A 15,524-nucleotide genomic window follows, 5' to 3' on the forward strand; every position below is an offset into this window, starting at 1 on the left:
GGCAGACCATACCTCTAAATCATAGAACTACATATTAGCACAACCAGAGATTAGCTGTGTTTGTACAAATATCAAAGAGAAGATATTTTACCAGTTGGATATAAAATCGTACAAATTGCTTTGCAGTCAAATTACTTTCATAATCATAGAAAGGGATCCGGGTGGTACCTGTACATGGAAGTTAGACTAAACTAAAGACAAAGGGACCAGCATCCTCACCATGAAATATGATGGCTGGAAAGTTTGGTGATCTGCAGATACCAAAGACTTGTGCGATGTTTGGGTGCCTACACAAAGCATCACTGGATGATTATTAGACAGACATGGAAAGCCAAACTTCATATTAATCAAAGCATCTGCATCATCATTGAATCGCTAATTACAAAAATGATGTGCACTTTGCCGATGATTAAGATAGTAACAGAGACTTACTTCTCAGTATAGCTTCTTTGTTATAATGAGAATGTTGGTATACACAAATGATTTTCACTGAGCTGCTGCTCTCGACTGTGCAGTATCTGTCTTCGTATACAGGGCCAAAGCAATGCCAAGAGGAGACATGGCCCTTCCTACATAGATATCCCACTGGGAAAGTTCTCGAACCTGCAAATAAGATATAGACCTGTTTGCATATGAGAACCACCTACCTGTCCTTTATGATCTCTTTTCAGATCCTGAAGCTTCTCACAAATTTGGGCCGCATGTTTCCTCTGGATATCACCCAAGGAATCACCCAAGGAACGTATCTCGCCTCGGATACAGTGAGCCTGAGACTTGACAATCGAGGTGATGCATGACTGTGCTGTCTCCGTGGCTTGAGTGACAGTGGCACTCAGTGCACTCTGCATGTCAGGACATTGCAAGCCTTGAGTCGGTAGTAACAAGAACCTTAAAAGGGACTGACAGTCAATACAAATACCAGTGCATACAAGGCCCGAGCACATACAAGGTAATCCATCTTGATGTTGTTCACTTGCTGCTTGTATCCGTCGATAACACCGGAAACCTTCTTCATTTTCAGGAACCGCGTAATGCTTTTGGACTTCAAATTGCATCGAGTGGTGTTTAGTTCGGCAATTAAACCCTCTAGGTATCTGGACAGAAGCTTCGGTAAGTGGGGTGCAGCAATTTGTACATGTTAACTCACGTCTGAAACTCTACACATACATCGCGAAAACGTTTCGCGCTCGTATCACCATGCGCTTCAACGGTTTCCTTGATGATTCGTATTGTCGTTCCAATGTTCTCTGCCAAGTCCTGGAGGTCCTTATTGTTCTTTCCAGCTAACTAGACCCCCGCTCAGTATCATACAGCAGCGGTTAACAGCACGTACCTCAATGACCTCAAGAATTGACGCGATACACCCTGCAACACCTTTGATGTACGGAAATGGGGCCATTTCACCCGCAGCCGCGGTAAGCCTTGCAAATTGTATCCATGCGCCGATATTCGAATCTCTCGACATCCTGGTGGTGGTGGTGGTGAGAGGGTGGGTCTGCCGTTGGCACAACTGAGCCTAGCACGGTATAAATATTGTACTGTTATGCTGTTTCAAGCTGTTGAGATCACACACATGGGAAGCTCGAGCTGAATCAAAAGGTCTAGCAACTTTATAGGGCCATGGATATGGATAGAGGACTCTAAATGCAAGTGAGTACACCTCCAGACCTATATCTGCCATATGCTGGAAAATGATGGGGCTCATACAACTTTGGGCAGAGGCGGTGTCCGTACCATTAGAATATCCATCCGAACAAGCACGTTTACGGAGCAGGGTCGCAATGAGAAGGTCAAAATAACACCATTGATGGTAGAGATGCTGTTTGGTTTATTCTAGGACGATAAAGCAGTCTATGTTAGGAGTATTTTAGACTGCACAGTGACTGGTCAGTATACAAACGGAAGGGGCAACACAAAACACGCACATTACATGTCCGGTGGCATCACTCAGACTGGGAAACGATTCTATACAAGTTACAGATGCCATGATGATACACTTCCGCGATAAACATTAGGAAATCTATGAATGTACATTCGCGAAATTTGGGCATCGACCAGCGGAGTTTCACTCGAAGATGTTGAGTTCGTTTTCGTGCTTTGGCGAGTCATTCTTGTACATATCCCAGAGTCTGAAGATAGAATTCATTTAGGAAGGGCTTTCTATAATGATTCTAGAGAAGCCATACCGTGCCAGCTCATCGATGTACAGGGACTGAACGCGCCTAATCTCGTCTATATCGGGTTTATCAATCTGCTTGTGAATAGGTCGACCGACTAGAAAATGCGAAGCGCTCAGAAATTAGACGGAAATTTAACAGAAAAGTCCGAAAAACTCACAAGACATGCGGCGATTTTGGCATTAATATGAACTCGTAGGGTTGTGCGAGCGTGGTAACACCCGTCACAGATACAGAGTACGGGGTGCAGATTTGGGCTGCAGCATACGCTAGGGATGAGGTTGGGAGTGAGATAGGAATTAATGACACTATTGAGCGTCATGGCAGGCTCACTACGGAAAACGGAGACTGCTATTGTATTCCATGATGTCGAAAATGGGGATGTATGATGGATGACAGCTGTACGACCGCTGGAGAGTGTGGAATGCGGCGGGGATGGAGATGGGGCGTCGTTGTCGTCATTGTCGTTGGTGATGCCGAAGTCTGCGGGGAAAACGAACTTTAGAATCGAGTTCCCCGATGTCAGATACGCGGAGATGGTGCTAATTAAGGGCCTGGGGCGGGAAGTAGTTGACACCCAGAAGGGTGTGGCTGTCGTGACCGCTATTAGACATCAGTGTCCCGATCTCCACCCCGCCCTCCTGCTCGTACCGTCCTCCGCAACACACATTCTAAATGCCTCTCTCTCGCTACCACAGCCGTACTCCACCCTCTAACACGGCTCTCCTTCGTGTTTCAAGTCCCCCCTGCACTCCCGTTGTTGTCGTCACTATTCTGGCTGTTGTCGTCGCCGTCATAGTTGGGATTCCGTTACGGGTCCTCCCCTGCTATGAGATGGGGTCCGATATTGAATCTCAGGTGATATACCACGTCCCCCACGTCCAAGGATTGCATCCCCAATGGCGATTGAGGTCGATGTGCATGTGGGGAATATGGGATGGGTCGCGCTGGGGTATTGGGGGACGTAATTGGGCAATTCCAGGGAGGATGGTGGGCGCAGTAAGGGTGGAGGTGGGCAATCCCGCATTCGGAACCGTGCTGCTTAGTCAGCGATTTGATCAAAAAAAGTGACCCATATGTTCGTTTGTCTTTCCCCCTTTCCTCGACAGTCTTGCAGTGTTCGTACAGTGTAGAGTATGTCTATGATAGTCCAATATACTTATTTCTTATGCTTTAATCTGCCTCTGAAAGCCACTGGCTGACCTAAAGTCACGAGTTATTGGACTATATGATCCTTCCAGTCTGTCGTGCTTCAAATTGGGGTCAGAATAGTCCCGCCGTATACGAAAAAAGGTATTTTCTTTTCATATATGTCTATTTCATCATCTTCTACAGTTTCCGGATCCTCCAATTCCTCTTCTGCAATATTCCGGCCTTCCTTCTTGCGTCGCTCTAGCGCTGCTTTGATTTCAGTTATTTTCTGGGGCCAGTTCTTCACTCGGCTCTTCGCCGTTTCCACCTCTTTGTCTATCTTCCGCCACAAATACAAAGTACATAAAGGCGAGACTTACCCACACAATGCCAGGAATGGCGGGAGAAATGGCGGGACGGAAGCAAATTCGCGTCGCATCACACTGTGTCACACTATGTCACACTCAACAGGCGGTTGTGCATCCTTGACGTCCCCCTCCTTCCACAAGGGCTCGAACGTCTCAAAGTAAAAGCAAGCTACTATTAAATTTTCAATAGAAGAAACGTCTTGCCTTTATTTTCTTTTTATTACTCTGTCATTCTTCATTATACACCAAATCAAGGTCATTTAAACAGTATCGGGAGCATGCCAGCTTCAATAAGCGAAGAAATTTTTCGACTCAAAGAGAAACTCAACTTTATTTTTGATACAGAACGAAAGCTTGCCAGTAGATTTTTTATAGTACACTTGAATGGGATAATACCCGGTAAAATTGACTGTGTTTACCCAATATACGAGTTCATGACCATTTAAAACGGAAGAAAAAGGCAACATTTTGTAGAGAAAGAACAATAAAACATTTTTTGCCTATACAATATGGTATCACTTGGCACGATTCATATTTTACTGGACTGGGTCATTTGAGGCAATCACGATCGCCCAGAAAGAGGCGTGGGAACAAACCGGTTGATGAGCCGTATTGCCCACCTCCAGTAAGGGGGCGTGAAGTGGCCATATCTAGCGTCGCTGAGGGGTTCGAAGGACGTGTTGCCTCACATGAGGACTTAAGCGGGGTGTAGAGGATGAAGTGGTCGCAATCTGGAACTCTTGAAACCACCAGATACGCTGAAAAGACCTGAAACAAATGCATTAGTATAGAAGATAAATAAAACGTACTATAAACCCATGAAAATGGGCAAAAGGAACGGAACGGGCGAGAGGGCAAGAACCGAAGCAGCACGGTAGAACGGATGAAGGAGGTGCATCGGCCCGACAACCCGGTAGCGCGCCGTTTTTGACCTCCTACCACCACAATGGTTCCAACTCCTTCCTTTCTCTGCCAACATTCTACCCCGTCTTTCGATGTTGGATACGATTATTCTACCCAGATTTGTATCTTATATCTCGAGGAAACGATCATTTGAATTTGGGTATCAGGTGTGTCTCTTTTAGTTGGACGTACATATCGCGAAAGCTGACTGATTCCTTCTCCAGATATTTCTTTGATATTTTCCTGGAGGAATGGCTTGTCTCTGCTCGATATTGCCTACCGCTATCTTCCAACACAGTTCCCTCTCACTCGACTCGAGGACACCGGTCGAGCAACAATTACTATGCAGGAGCAAAGTGAAAGAAACTGCGAGCGGAAGGCCATTCCCCGTCCTGACGACGTATATTGCCCTGGGAGCTCATTATATGCGGCGAATATTGGTGTATTGGAGGCCATATCTCTGTGTTTCTCATACCACCACGGAGATACCCCAAGCTCTGATTTCTATGTCAATGTGAATCGTTCTCAGCGTACACGTCAACTCTCGAACACCTTTCGTTGATCGAGGGTCATTCACCCATATCTTCTCAAGCCTCGAATCTATAACGGATCGGGAATTATGGACTCACGAGTACTGCCACCTCTGCGGTGACCAATGTTGACTCAAGTATTTTTACAGAGGTATATACTGCTATTATTCCATGACCAAGGATCGCATTTCACGTCCGTGACGTCCTCTTTAGGAAGAAACGGCAGCCGACGCGAACACCGTACATACGGATTTGCTACCGCTCTGGCGCTTCCCATTCTCCCGGCGCCATCAATCTCTCAACGCGACACAACTCACCAGCTCCTGCATGGACACAACAGTAGACCCGAGCCCTCCACCGGTACCACGGCTTTTGCGAACGTGTGGAGGCGGGCCTACGATTTCTGCGTCGGATTAAAAAAACTAATCGGAAACCTTACCTTACCTCCATGCAGTCGAGAGATGCTACCTCAGAAGACAGGACTGTATCAGGAACGCTGCATCTAGATCTTATCTTAGCGGTAAGGAAATGAACCATAATCATAAGAAACTACCAGTGAATGCTTACTCTAGGCATTCACAACTGTCTCTACATGCGGAGCTGTCGGAGCATCGCTCTAATGACAGAACCTCCATTACGCATATCCCGATAACTAGTGCAACAGCCACCCGTATTCACACATGAACCTCCATGCATCAGCACAACGCGTCGCCCACCTAAGCTCCGCCTTTCGATAGTACTGTCGAAAACGCTCCTCTCAGCCTCAATTAGCCACGCTCCTCCCTCCAAGTCGGGCACAAGGAGTTTGTGACAAAGGATCCACGCCAGAACGATGGAACTTCTGTCGTAAGGTCAGTTTACCATTAATGCAAGGAAGCAGTGAACGGCTAACCAAATCTGATCTGGTAGATCTCTACGTATTTGGGCGGTAATGAGTTCGCGTCGTACCCGGGAGGCGGTGTCTGCTGCTTTGAAGTCGCTCGCAGTGGCAGATAAGAGAGGCTCAATTTCTGAGCCTAACACCATGACGGGTGTAGGCGGGTATGACATCGACGTAGCCGACGATAGGTCGATTTGCCGTCTCAGCCTTGGTCATCTCGGAGTTATAAAGCCATCAGCACGACGCTGTTGCAATACTGCTTACTACCAGGAGAAGGGACTGCGCTGTTCGGTCATTCGAGCCGGTTCCAGAGAGAAACTTCGCTATGTTTCTCGTCGCAACTTGAAGTCCGCGACATTTGCTCCCGACTTGCAAGAAAGCTGGCTTCATCGACGCGATTTCTGGGGAAGACTTGCGACTTTACTAGCTTCCAACGCCAAGATTCAGATGCCGCCAAGACGTGTCCGTCGAGTAGTCTTCCTCAGCTGAACGATCATCGACCATAATTCTAGGTATCAGACGAGTCTTCAATGCTTGCTGTGACCGCTTTTCTATGCTTTTTGACATTCATCTCAATGGCTGAGAAGTATGTACAAGCCAATTTCACAGCATATACATTGACATGGCCAACAGAACGCGTCAGAGACACCGTGTCGTCGACGGGAGCAATCCAAAGGTCTCCCGAGGTGACGTTCCTCAATATGGAAGTCAGGATGGGAGTTTCGAAACCCAGTGCGTCTCTTTTCGCTGACGCACCTCTCTCCATCATTAATTTCTTGATGTTAGAAAAATCTTCTCTGGCAAATGAAGCTAGGGCCGGCAGTGTTAAGTTACACTGTCGCGCCGACACGTCAATGTTGGACACAGATTTTCAGTGCGTTCGTTCCCACTTTTGTAGCATATATGCGCGCTGATACTAGTCTTATGCAGTCATCCCGGCTTCTTTTCTATGTAGCAACGCCGATATGAGAATAGTAATCAGGGAGATACCGAGCCGGATCCCTGTGCGTCATCTTCGCTGGCATATAGTCACTAACTCATCCAGTCTTGCAGAAGGGCATGGAACGAAGAGCCCTTTCTTTGCAGGGAGTCTAAACGTATACTCCCTGCTGCGGGTTACTCTATGAAATGCTGAGGCGCGCGCTCGGAATCGATGTCAAAGAGAGCAGGTCTAGGATCTGAACATTGTATGTTTGCTTGTTCCACTTCGCTTGCTCTCAAACTAACTGTCTTCCAGACACGTCAGGGAGAGCTTTGCGCCTCTTGTGTATTTACGACCCTTCCAATGCTGCGGTCCTTCTCCTCTTCAATGCAAATCGATGCGCAGGGAACTGCTGGGGACACGCTTCTATCTAGACAAGTAGTGCCTCTGAGAATGAAGATTCATCGAAGAGAGATCACAAAGTGCTTGGAGGCGCATTTTCTTCAGTACTATAGTACCCGTTGCAAGCCTTCGGAGGACATGTTAGCCGGAATGGTCGAGGCGTATATCTGGAAGGAGGGTAGCTGATGTCAATGTCGACGATAGTGAAGCTATCCAGCACCTCGCCGCGAGACGAGGATTTTGATCCCGTGAACACTGTTTTCCTTTTTGGATATACGAACTTTGTTGATCGTTGACTACCATGTTGTACTACAGACGCTGAGTCTCGGCGCACTCGTTTGCTTCCTTTTCAGTTGCATTGCTTGAGAAGTCAGTCTTGGGTAAGTACTACGCCTGGATTCCCCTTCCTTTCGGTGTTTTGCTAATCTTTTCATTTTCTAGTCGGTCTTTGCTTAGATCTCGTTCGTCTGAGGTGACCAGTTGGGGTCATTTTCAAGGCTTTATAGTACAATGGTACGTCTGGTTTGTGTGTCTCGATAAACTGTTATTGACACTGTTGGGCGTAGACTGAAGGAAGGTTGTAACACAGCTTTATAGCCTTCATCTTCAATCGCAACGGCTGCCGTTCAGAAGCTGCATAAGCATGGCACATTCAAAGGTAAAATGCAACTATTTCGTCTCCTTACCATTTACTGAAGCAAAGGCTTAGGTTCTGACTTCTGTTCGTAAGTGTTCCTTTGCTTCACAGATCCATGATTTACTTACCGTTTGTATAGTACACCGTCAGGATTTATCTCGACGTTCATCGTGCTCCCAACAAGCATTGAATGTAAGCTTGGTCTCTTGTAACTTATCTTCGTTTGCTTACCGTTTCATTGGCAGCGCCGTGCACACCTTGTTTTTGGCGCCAAAGGTAAGGCGATGGTAATCTCACATTTTATCTCACTTTACCCACCTTTTCTTAGCTAACGAAATGAAATGTCCTATTCAAAGGAGGGGTGGACGAGACCTTTCGTTGTCTTCAGTAAGTCTTTCTGCTTCGAGATTCCTTCGTTTGCTAACGGTTGCTTTGTTAGTCACTTTTTAGGCCCTTACCCTCGCGATGGCTTAGCTACTATCAGGTTAGTTCAGTCTCTTCTACAAAAGGCACCGTTTGCTTACTCGCACCTTGCCAGATCCGGACGAACCTTTGAGCAGACGGTTGGCAGCACCAACCCCTTCGTGCTTGCCCGGAGGTTACGATTCAAAGAGGGTTGGGGCGAGATATTGTCTTCGGTAAGCGTTTCTGTTTTTGAGTTTGCTTCGTTTGCTAACCGTTATCTTGTTAGTCACCTTTGCAGCGCTTATCCTCGAGATGGTTAGTTCAGTATCTCATGTACGGGGTACCGTTTGCTTACTCGTACCTCGCTAGATCCAGGCGAAGCTCTGAGTAGACCATCGGCGGCAGCAGCTAAACGTCGTGCCCACACTATGCTTCATATCCCCAGAGGTTACGATTCAAGCCTTTCGTAAGTACCATTGCTTAAGTTTCCTTCGTTTGCTAATAGTTGTCCTATTAGCCGCCATTGCGGCCCTTATCCTCGAGGATGGCTCTGCAATTATCAGGTTCTTTCAGCTTTTCCTGCACAGAGTATCGTTTGCTTACCCGCATCTTGCCAGATCCATACGAAGTTCTGAGTAAATTACCTGCTGCAACTATGCATCAAGCCCGGATAATGACTGTAAGTGAATATTTAGCTCGCTGTTACCTTTTCGTTAGACTTACTGTAACTCCGTTGGCTGCTAGCCCCCCGTGCTTGACGATAACATCGTTCTCGTGGTTATGGTGAGTCTGATTTAGACTAATGCATTTCATCCACTCACGACGTCTTTAGCAGGTTCTTGTGAGGTGCCGTTCATACTTGGAATATTTAACATTAGTTCTGGACTTACCATAGGTAGTGTAGCCATTGAATAAGTACGACGATAGGCCAACGATGCACTCTGCAGTGCCGAGAACAAGGTAACTAATTTCTTCCGGTGTTTGAGTCCTTGCTGACACGCCGCAGAGTTGGATTCGAGCAGGTTCAATTCCCTTGCTTATGAGCTATTTCCTAGGGTAAGGATTTCGTCGACTCCAAGTTCGAGTCCTTGCTAACGCGCCTCAAAACAGGGTACTACCTTAGACTGGGGTGCTAAGAAGTTGATGCGCGCGCGCGCTATGAGAATAACGGCAAAAAGGTAACCGATCTCTTTCAGGGTTCAAGTCCTTACTGATGCGGGGATTGCTACTCACAGGTTATATTCGAACAGGGTTCAATTCTCTTGCTAATGCGCTGTTTACCAGTGAAATCATGGGTAAGACTTTCATTGACTCTAGGTTCGAGTCTTGCTAACAACCAAGGGTAGCTGTTCTGGACTTGGTTCTGACACGGGCTCGCTCAAGATCCCGGCAAGGGAGGAGTACAATAATCTAGATAAGTGTTCGAGTCCTCGCTAGCGCACGCACTCAATTCTCAGGCTCAAGAACAAAGCTGCAAGCGAACGTCGCGGTAGGTGTTCAATTCCTTGCTAACGCGTTCAATTATTAAGCTGAAGAACGGAATTGTGTGCCAGATAATGGTAAGACTTGTAAACTACTTTATACACTTGGATGCCCTACTCACGCAAAAGCTTTGACAGTAATGGCAGTGAAGCTTTGCTTCAAACATAAAACTTGGGAACCTGGTAAGAGTTCTTGTTGCCTTTGGGTCAGTATCATTTCTGACGCGTAGTTGCTTTCTAGTCTCTTGATGAGTCCGAGGTGTATTCGAATGGTATATACGTAGTGTAGGGCATCTGTATTAACTGCATTCATAATGCAGTTCATTTTGAAGTCATCTTTATGTTTGTGCATGAGAAAGTCAAAGTTCTATCAAGGTAGCTACTACATGGACTACTACACGTGCGCGGACGCGGACGCACACGACAACACTGCGCGTGTATACATGCACTTGGGCAGCCATCCACTTCGGTGTCCGACTTCTCTGCCGACACCCCTGCCCTACCTCTCCCTTCCCTTCCTTCCCTTCCCTTTTCCTAGCGGCATCGAGGCCTCTTTCCTTCAAGTCGACCGTCGTCCGAAGAGAAGCTTGCGAGCGTCGAGAGTTCGAAATCTTGCAGGAGGACAAGTTTTCAATAAACAACAGGAGGTGGGTTATGGCGAGAGGCGAGCGTCGAAAGGAAACGGGACCGGGGAGAAGAGGGTGTCGTAACGACAGGAGGGGTGAATAGGAACTGGACCGGGGTGAGGGCAAATCGAGACTTGTAGCGGATGGATGCGGAAGAGAGAGACGTCTCGGTGATGGCGGCAGGACGGAGGGAGACAGATAATAAGTGGAGTAGACTTGCAGTTGCAGGCTAAGACATGCATGGGGGTAGTCACTGAGTACTATATGCGTCACGCGTCGCCCCAATACCTTCTCTCGTCCTCCGTTCGATCCCCAAGCCTCCAGCTTCCTCTTGCAACGAGACATAGTCCGCGCACCCAGTGTTGGCTCCACGGAGGGTTGTCGTTTGGTGAACCGATAAAGACAACGGACAAGGTTGTTTGGAAAACGCGTTGATTTCGGGTCTTTTCTGTGCTAGTGCTTGGAAACGGTCACCGCCGTGAGTTGGTGTACACGGTTAACATGGGCGGAGTAAGTACTAGGCAGCAATGTGATGTTATAATCCCTACTATATCTTGATCGTTGTGAAGGGTCTCCCTTCATGATTGCCGGGAAAACCTCAGCGCTTTCTTCATGTCCACCAAAGTCTCGTCAATCTCGGCAACGGACCTGTCGAGAAGACCTTGAAACTCAGCATACAGACAAGAAGGAGCTGAAGAGAGTACGCTTAACGGACTGCTTTTTCACGGTGGTCTGATGGAACTCACGGCATTGTACACACGCTTCCTTTACAACAGACAGCGTCGGTTGGGGCAGGGATCCTCAGCGTCCATGTACCCTGTCTCTGGGCATGATGGAAGGGATTTTGGCATCGTACATGGCAGATACAACGCGTTGGAGATTCTACTATTGTGATCAGTATATATCAACAAAGATCTGAGATACTCACGTCTTCATAGAATACCATCACTACAAGCATCCTCCCATCCGTTTTCGACCTTGGACATGGACGTTAGCGAATAGGGCGGGCATCACTCATCCGGAAGTGCGTGCAGAGGCATCAGCGTAGTCTCGTCTGGGCCATTCAATTGCAAACTTGATTTTCTTCTGGCATTTATCGTACTCGGCAATGTCGTTTGGGTTGGTGAGCGGTTATTAGGAACCTGGTTTTAGGGAGGTCGTTGACTAAGCATTTTTGGCGTAGTTTCTTTGTTGTGGGAGGGGTGTTCGTATTATCAGAGGGCGAATTGAAGGTTTAGCTGCCCTTATGACGGACAAGAAGATGCGAGAACGAGTTTGCTACAGTGAAAAGCTTTGACGGATGACCGGGCCGATAGCCGAAGCCTTTTCATCGACCACGATGGAACGACCTACGCATTGTGAGTGTATTCATCTACGCACTAATTCCAGCTCACCCTTTGCAGTTCTGTCGACACCCTTCGGACTAGACCTGAACCTTTCCCTCTTCTTACGAGCCAAATTCTCCTTGTTAGAGGGCTTGGTTACCAGGCTACCTTCGGACAAGCACATCCTATTCTCCGTGCAAGAGTTGCCGCCCTCAACCTTCCCGCACCAGACTTTACGCTGTTCGCAGGTCCTCAACGCGTCCACCTCACTCTTCCCTTCCAACTGCACTCGATCTCCTGCACCGCCTCCCGACGCTCCTTCCAATCATAGACGCACCTCCGACTGTCACCCTCAACACCCTCGATGTCCTCAGAACGGAATCCCGTCGTCGTGCCCCGTTTTATGGGTCGGTCGATCTCGTCCCGAGCCTTTGTTCAGCCGCAACAATGAGATCTTCTGAGAAGAGGGCTTCATCACTGACACTCATGAACAGCACCTTCCCATCTCACAGAGATGAACGTTAACTCTTGGCGTGTCGTACAAGCCCATGGTGACTGCGATCGGGAGCTCTACGTACTCGCTCTCCTTTACGCTGAAGCATCATATTTGAATGGTAGAGGCTGTTTCGTTCGAGGTCGCCTGTAGCTGGGACGTGGACGGCGCCTATGTTAGCTGTGGTAGCACATCATTATCAACCCGTCTGCCATCCACACCTTAACACTGCATATGTCAGCTCCTCCCATCCGTTGTTCCCTTTGCACAGTCATACTTTCGTCCTGGGAGCAAGTCAATCCGGCACTACTGCCATTCACGGATTCTCTCCAAGACGCCTTTTACTCGTCGCTGGACCATGGTGAATTCGATAAGGCTTGACCATTTACTAGCTTGCTCACCGGCAAGACTGAGGGTGTAAGGGAGTGCATAGTGAGGTGTATCAGGTATGGTGAAGAGTAGCAAGGCTACTCTTCGCAGACAGACCTCACCTCGGGCAAAAATCACGACGATGTCAATGACAGGAGTTCGGCCAAAAACTGGGACACATCAAACAACCAGTTGTCGAAGGCGTCGAGAAGGATATTTCGAACTTGAACTAAGGAACGGATGGTGGTAGATGCTAGGTGGCACATTTGGTATTGTGAGTGGCGTTGGTCCTCCCACAGATTTCTGATTCAGCGCTGCGATTCGAATCCGGTCTTCAAGTTGCCGTCTCGTCTTGCACATCCACGTCCCAGCGAGGTGTATCAGGTATGAAACTGGTGGCTTAGACTGGTCCGACAACGATGATGAAGACATGATGGTGGTGGGAGTGGTGGGTGGTAAGAGAAGCGTGTCAGCCTGACAACCTGGTAGCAAGCTGCTCTTTGACCTCCTACCACCACCATCGATGCAACTCCTTTCTTTCTCTACAATGATTCGTGGCTTCGGCATTCGCTGACTTCTTGGTCTGGGAATATTTTGACTATTCAATCGTCCTTGTAATTGTGGTTCCTACTAATAAAACTGTATTAAAGAGTGAGTGTATCAAGTCAGCACGTAGTACCAGTGTTGTATGACCTCAGTTCTGTGAAGTAACACTATGAATGAAATATACTTATCAGGATCTATATCTACATGTAGGTATGAACGCTGAAGGACAGCAGAATAGCACAGATAACAATGAACATTGCAATGAGCACCCATGAGCCAAGCCTCGACTTCAAGTCTCTGGTTTGCACAGCAGTAGCGATCTCTGTCTCGGTCGATGCTTCGCCAACATGTGCTCCCTCTAGTGCATTACCCAGTGAAGAGGCGGTCTTGTCGTTCAATGTACAATACCCATCATCTGATATGACTGATGCCAACTCAGATACGGTATCATTCAAAGGCATCCAATCTATTACATTTGATCAGCGGTCATACATGCAACAATCCCAGAGTCTCCTACCTCCCGTGGAAACGTCGAGGATCTCCACGAATGGCCACCCAAAATACTCGCAGACGTCTGCGCCACCACGGGCTGGGTCGAATCCATAGTCGGCGTTCAACTCGGGTACGGTTGTAAGCAATGTTTTAGACACATCCAGTCCGAACAATATCTCATCTTTAGAAAGCTTCACACCAAAAACTTCCTCCGCTTCAACTGAAGACATCTCTGAGTCTGCATCATAGAGCCATGTCAAGACAGGCAAAGACACCTTGTTCGTCTGATAATCAATGGAAGGAGCGCTTATTGACAATGAGAGCGTATGATGGTCTTCGGCCATGAACGTATTGCAGAGACGAAAAGGGTCATACCTCTCTTCCAGGCCAACACAAAGGGTAAACCGTGTGTCTAAATACGCTTGTTAGTTGATAGTTGCCAGTCAACAGACACCCACCTATTAGAAATAGCTCGTCATCATGACCACGACACCTGGAGTGGACACAATATTGTAGTTGTGAAGCTTGCGCAATCCACGAATCCAAAATCCTGTCAAATGAACGCAACTGGATGTAAGCATAATAGGTCAGAGTCCCAGCATACGGTAAGGGAACCGTTATTGGACCACTGCCAATGAACAATTAGCAAGAAGATATAAGATCAACGTAACAACGGACTTGTTTGTCGAGGGCAACGATAATATAGTGTCGTTGTTGTCCGGTGTTGTCCATTCCACGTTCCATTCGTCCAATCTAGTCTGGACTCTGCCCACCAAAGTCTCCCCGTGCTGGCATGAGGTCAATACACTACCCGGCATGTAAGGTTGAGTTGGTGGATGGAAAACCTGATAAGGTTTAGCCCAAATAAGGCGTTTGATAGCATCATACACATTGCATAAATTGTCCTTTCGCAATGTCAGTGACGAGGACCATCTGCTGATTTCGCTGGGATGTGGCTCCCCATTCAACAGGCCCCAAAATTGGACACGGTCCCCTGGTGTACGAGAGATCCACATAATAAAACTCCCAATGAGGTATTCAAATGATACCATAGCCGTCACGACAATTTGTCCAGTGTTCATTGAGAGTGATATGGCTTTCCTTCAAAATTGTCAGTATACATCAAGAGTATCCATGACTTGACCTGACATCTGCGGCATCTGCCCGGCTTCGCATAGCAGAAAGCGGGTAGTGCCTGAACAAATGCTCTGCGACTGACTGCATAACGGATATTCAGCCGTATCCTTCTGGACTCTGACAGATCATACCTCTAAATCATAGAACTATACAGTGCCACAGCAGGAGATTAGCCGCATTGGTCCAAAATATCAAAGAGAAGGTATTTCACCAGTTGGATATAGAATGGTACGATTTGCTTTGCAGTCAAGTTACGTTCATAATCATCGAAAGGGATCTGTGTGGTACCTGTACACGTATACATGGAACTTAGACTAAACTGAAGACAAAAGGGACCAATACCCTCACCAGTGAAACACGATCGCTGGAAAGTTTGGCGATCTGCAGATGCCAAAGACTTGTGCGATGTTTGGGATGCCTACACAAAGCATCACTTGATGATTACTGGACAGATATGGAAAGCCGAACTTCATTTTAATTAAAGCATCCTGCATCATCATTGAATTGCTAGATAACAAAAATGATGTTCACTTTGCCAGTGAATAAGATAGTAACAGACACTTACTTTCAGTATAGCTTCTTCGTTATCAGGAGAATGTTGGTATACGCGAATGATTTTTGCTGTGTTGCTGTTTCTCGACTGTACCGTACCTGTCTTCGCATCCAGGAGCAGAACGACGCCTTGAAGGAGACACGAGCT

General features: G+C 47.3%; 7 protein-coding genes across 7 annotated transcripts; 1 reads left to right on the top strand and 6 right to left on the bottom strand.

Moving 5' to 3' along the window:
- Positions 1-602: 602 nt before the first annotated feature.
- Positions 603-1,573, bottom strand: EV420DRAFT_405779 (uncharacterized protein). The gene is made up of 5 exons (XM_060481992.1): positions 1,334-1,573; positions 1,148-1,287; positions 947-1,094; positions 648-888; position 603 (listed from the first exon to the last, which is right to left on the bottom strand). The coding sequence occupies exons 1-4, from the start codon at positions 1,463-1,465 to the stop codon at positions 850-852; spliced, it is 459 nt and encodes a 152-aa protein (XP_060330294.1). The 5' UTR covers positions 1,466-1,573; the 3' UTR covers position 603; positions 648-849.
- Positions 1,574-2,065: 492 nt separating this feature from the next.
- EV420DRAFT_1748341 (uncharacterized protein) lies at positions 2,066-3,139 on the bottom strand (the record flags this gene model as incomplete). Its single annotated transcript, XM_060480238.1, has 5 exons — positions 2,871-3,139; positions 2,511-2,731; positions 2,338-2,446; positions 2,187-2,291; positions 2,066-2,129 (listed from the first exon to the last, which is right to left on the bottom strand). The coding sequence occupies exons 1-5, from the start codon at positions 2,972-2,974 to the stop codon at positions 2,066-2,068; spliced, it is 603 nt and encodes a 200-aa protein (XP_060330295.1). The 5' UTR covers positions 2,975-3,139.
- Positions 2,809-4,484, bottom strand: EV420DRAFT_1545880 (uncharacterized protein; the record flags this gene model as incomplete). The annotated part of the gene is made up of 5 exons (XM_060473286.1): positions 2,809-2,947; positions 2,969-3,124; positions 4,273-4,326; positions 4,354-4,407; positions 4,434-4,484. Coding segments are annotated over 4 exons (252 nt in total), but the record flags the coding sequence as incomplete, so codon positions are not given.
- A 3,472-nt stretch (positions 4,485-7,956) lies between these two features.
- EV420DRAFT_1643355 (uncharacterized protein) lies at positions 7,957-9,478 on the top strand (the record flags this gene model as incomplete). The annotated part of the gene is made up of 16 exons (XM_060477493.1): positions 7,957-7,971; positions 8,023-8,038; positions 8,090-8,142; positions 8,196-8,226; positions 8,279-8,337; positions 8,390-8,438; positions 8,489-8,588; positions 8,642-8,670; positions 8,725-8,821; positions 8,873-8,943; positions 8,973-9,034; positions 9,100-9,138; positions 9,188-9,196; positions 9,283-9,315; positions 9,362-9,411; positions 9,466-9,478. The coding sequence occupies 16 exons, from the start codon at positions 7,957-7,959 to the stop codon at positions 9,476-9,478; spliced, it is 726 nt and encodes a 241-aa protein (XP_060330297.1).
- Positions 9,479-10,466: 988 nt separating this feature from the next.
- On the bottom strand, positions 10,467-10,807 carry EV420DRAFT_1643356 (uncharacterized protein; the record flags this gene model as incomplete). The annotated part of the gene is made up of 2 exons (XM_060477494.1): positions 10,467-10,691; positions 10,751-10,807. The coding sequence occupies 2 exons, from the start codon at positions 10,805-10,807 to the stop codon at positions 10,467-10,469; spliced, it is 282 nt and encodes a 93-aa protein (XP_060330298.1).
- Positions 10,808-13,279: 2,472 nt separating this feature from the next.
- Positions 13,280-14,458, bottom strand: EV420DRAFT_1545911 (uncharacterized protein). Its single transcript, XM_060473287.1, has 4 exons — positions 14,366-14,458; positions 14,146-14,315; positions 13,713-14,099; positions 13,280-13,661 (listed from the first exon to the last, which is right to left on the bottom strand). The coding sequence occupies exons 3-4, from the start codon at positions 14,029-14,031 to the stop codon at positions 13,396-13,398; spliced, it is 585 nt and encodes a 194-aa protein (XP_060330299.1). The 5' UTR covers positions 14,032-14,099; positions 14,146-14,315; positions 14,366-14,458; the 3' UTR covers positions 13,280-13,395.
- Positions 14,437-15,518, bottom strand: EV420DRAFT_1545921 (uncharacterized protein; the record flags this gene model as incomplete). The annotated part of the gene is made up of 7 exons (XM_060473288.1): positions 14,437-14,532; positions 14,576-14,788; positions 14,832-14,905; positions 15,036-15,101; positions 15,184-15,240; positions 15,292-15,331; positions 15,390-15,518. Coding segments are annotated over 5 exons (456 nt in total), but the record flags the coding sequence as incomplete, so codon positions are not given.
- Between the last annotated feature and the right edge of the window lie 6 nt (positions 15,519-15,524).

This window comes from Desarmillaria tabescens, assembly GCF_030435595.1.
Source record: "Desarmillaria tabescens strain CCBAS 213 chromosome Unknown EV420scaffold_19, whole genome shotgun sequence".
Classification (NCBI taxonomy): Eukaryota; Fungi; Basidiomycota; class Agaricomycetes; order Agaricales; family Physalacriaceae; genus Desarmillaria; species Desarmillaria tabescens.

Coding starts and splice junctions, on each gene's coding strand:
- EV420DRAFT_405779 (XM_060481992.1), bottom strand. CDS start 1,465: ATGTCGAGAGATTCGAATATCGGCGCATGGATACAATTTGCAAGGCTT. Junction 1,288..1,333: donor CAATTCTTGAGGTCATTGAG/GTACGTGCTGTT, acceptor GCGGGGGTCTAG/TTAGCTGGAAAGAACAATAA. Junction 1,095..1,147: donor GTATGTGTAGAGTTTCAGAC/GTGAGTTAACAT, acceptor GCTTCTGTCCAG/ATACCTAGAGGGTTTAATTG.
- EV420DRAFT_1545911 (XM_060473287.1), bottom strand. CDS start 14,031: ATGGCCGAAGACCATCATACGCTCTCATTGTCAATAAGCGCTCCTTCC. Junction 13,662..13,712: donor CCTCGACGTTTCCACGGGAG/GTAGGAGACTCT, acceptor CAAATGTAATAG/ATTGGATGCCTTTGAATGAT.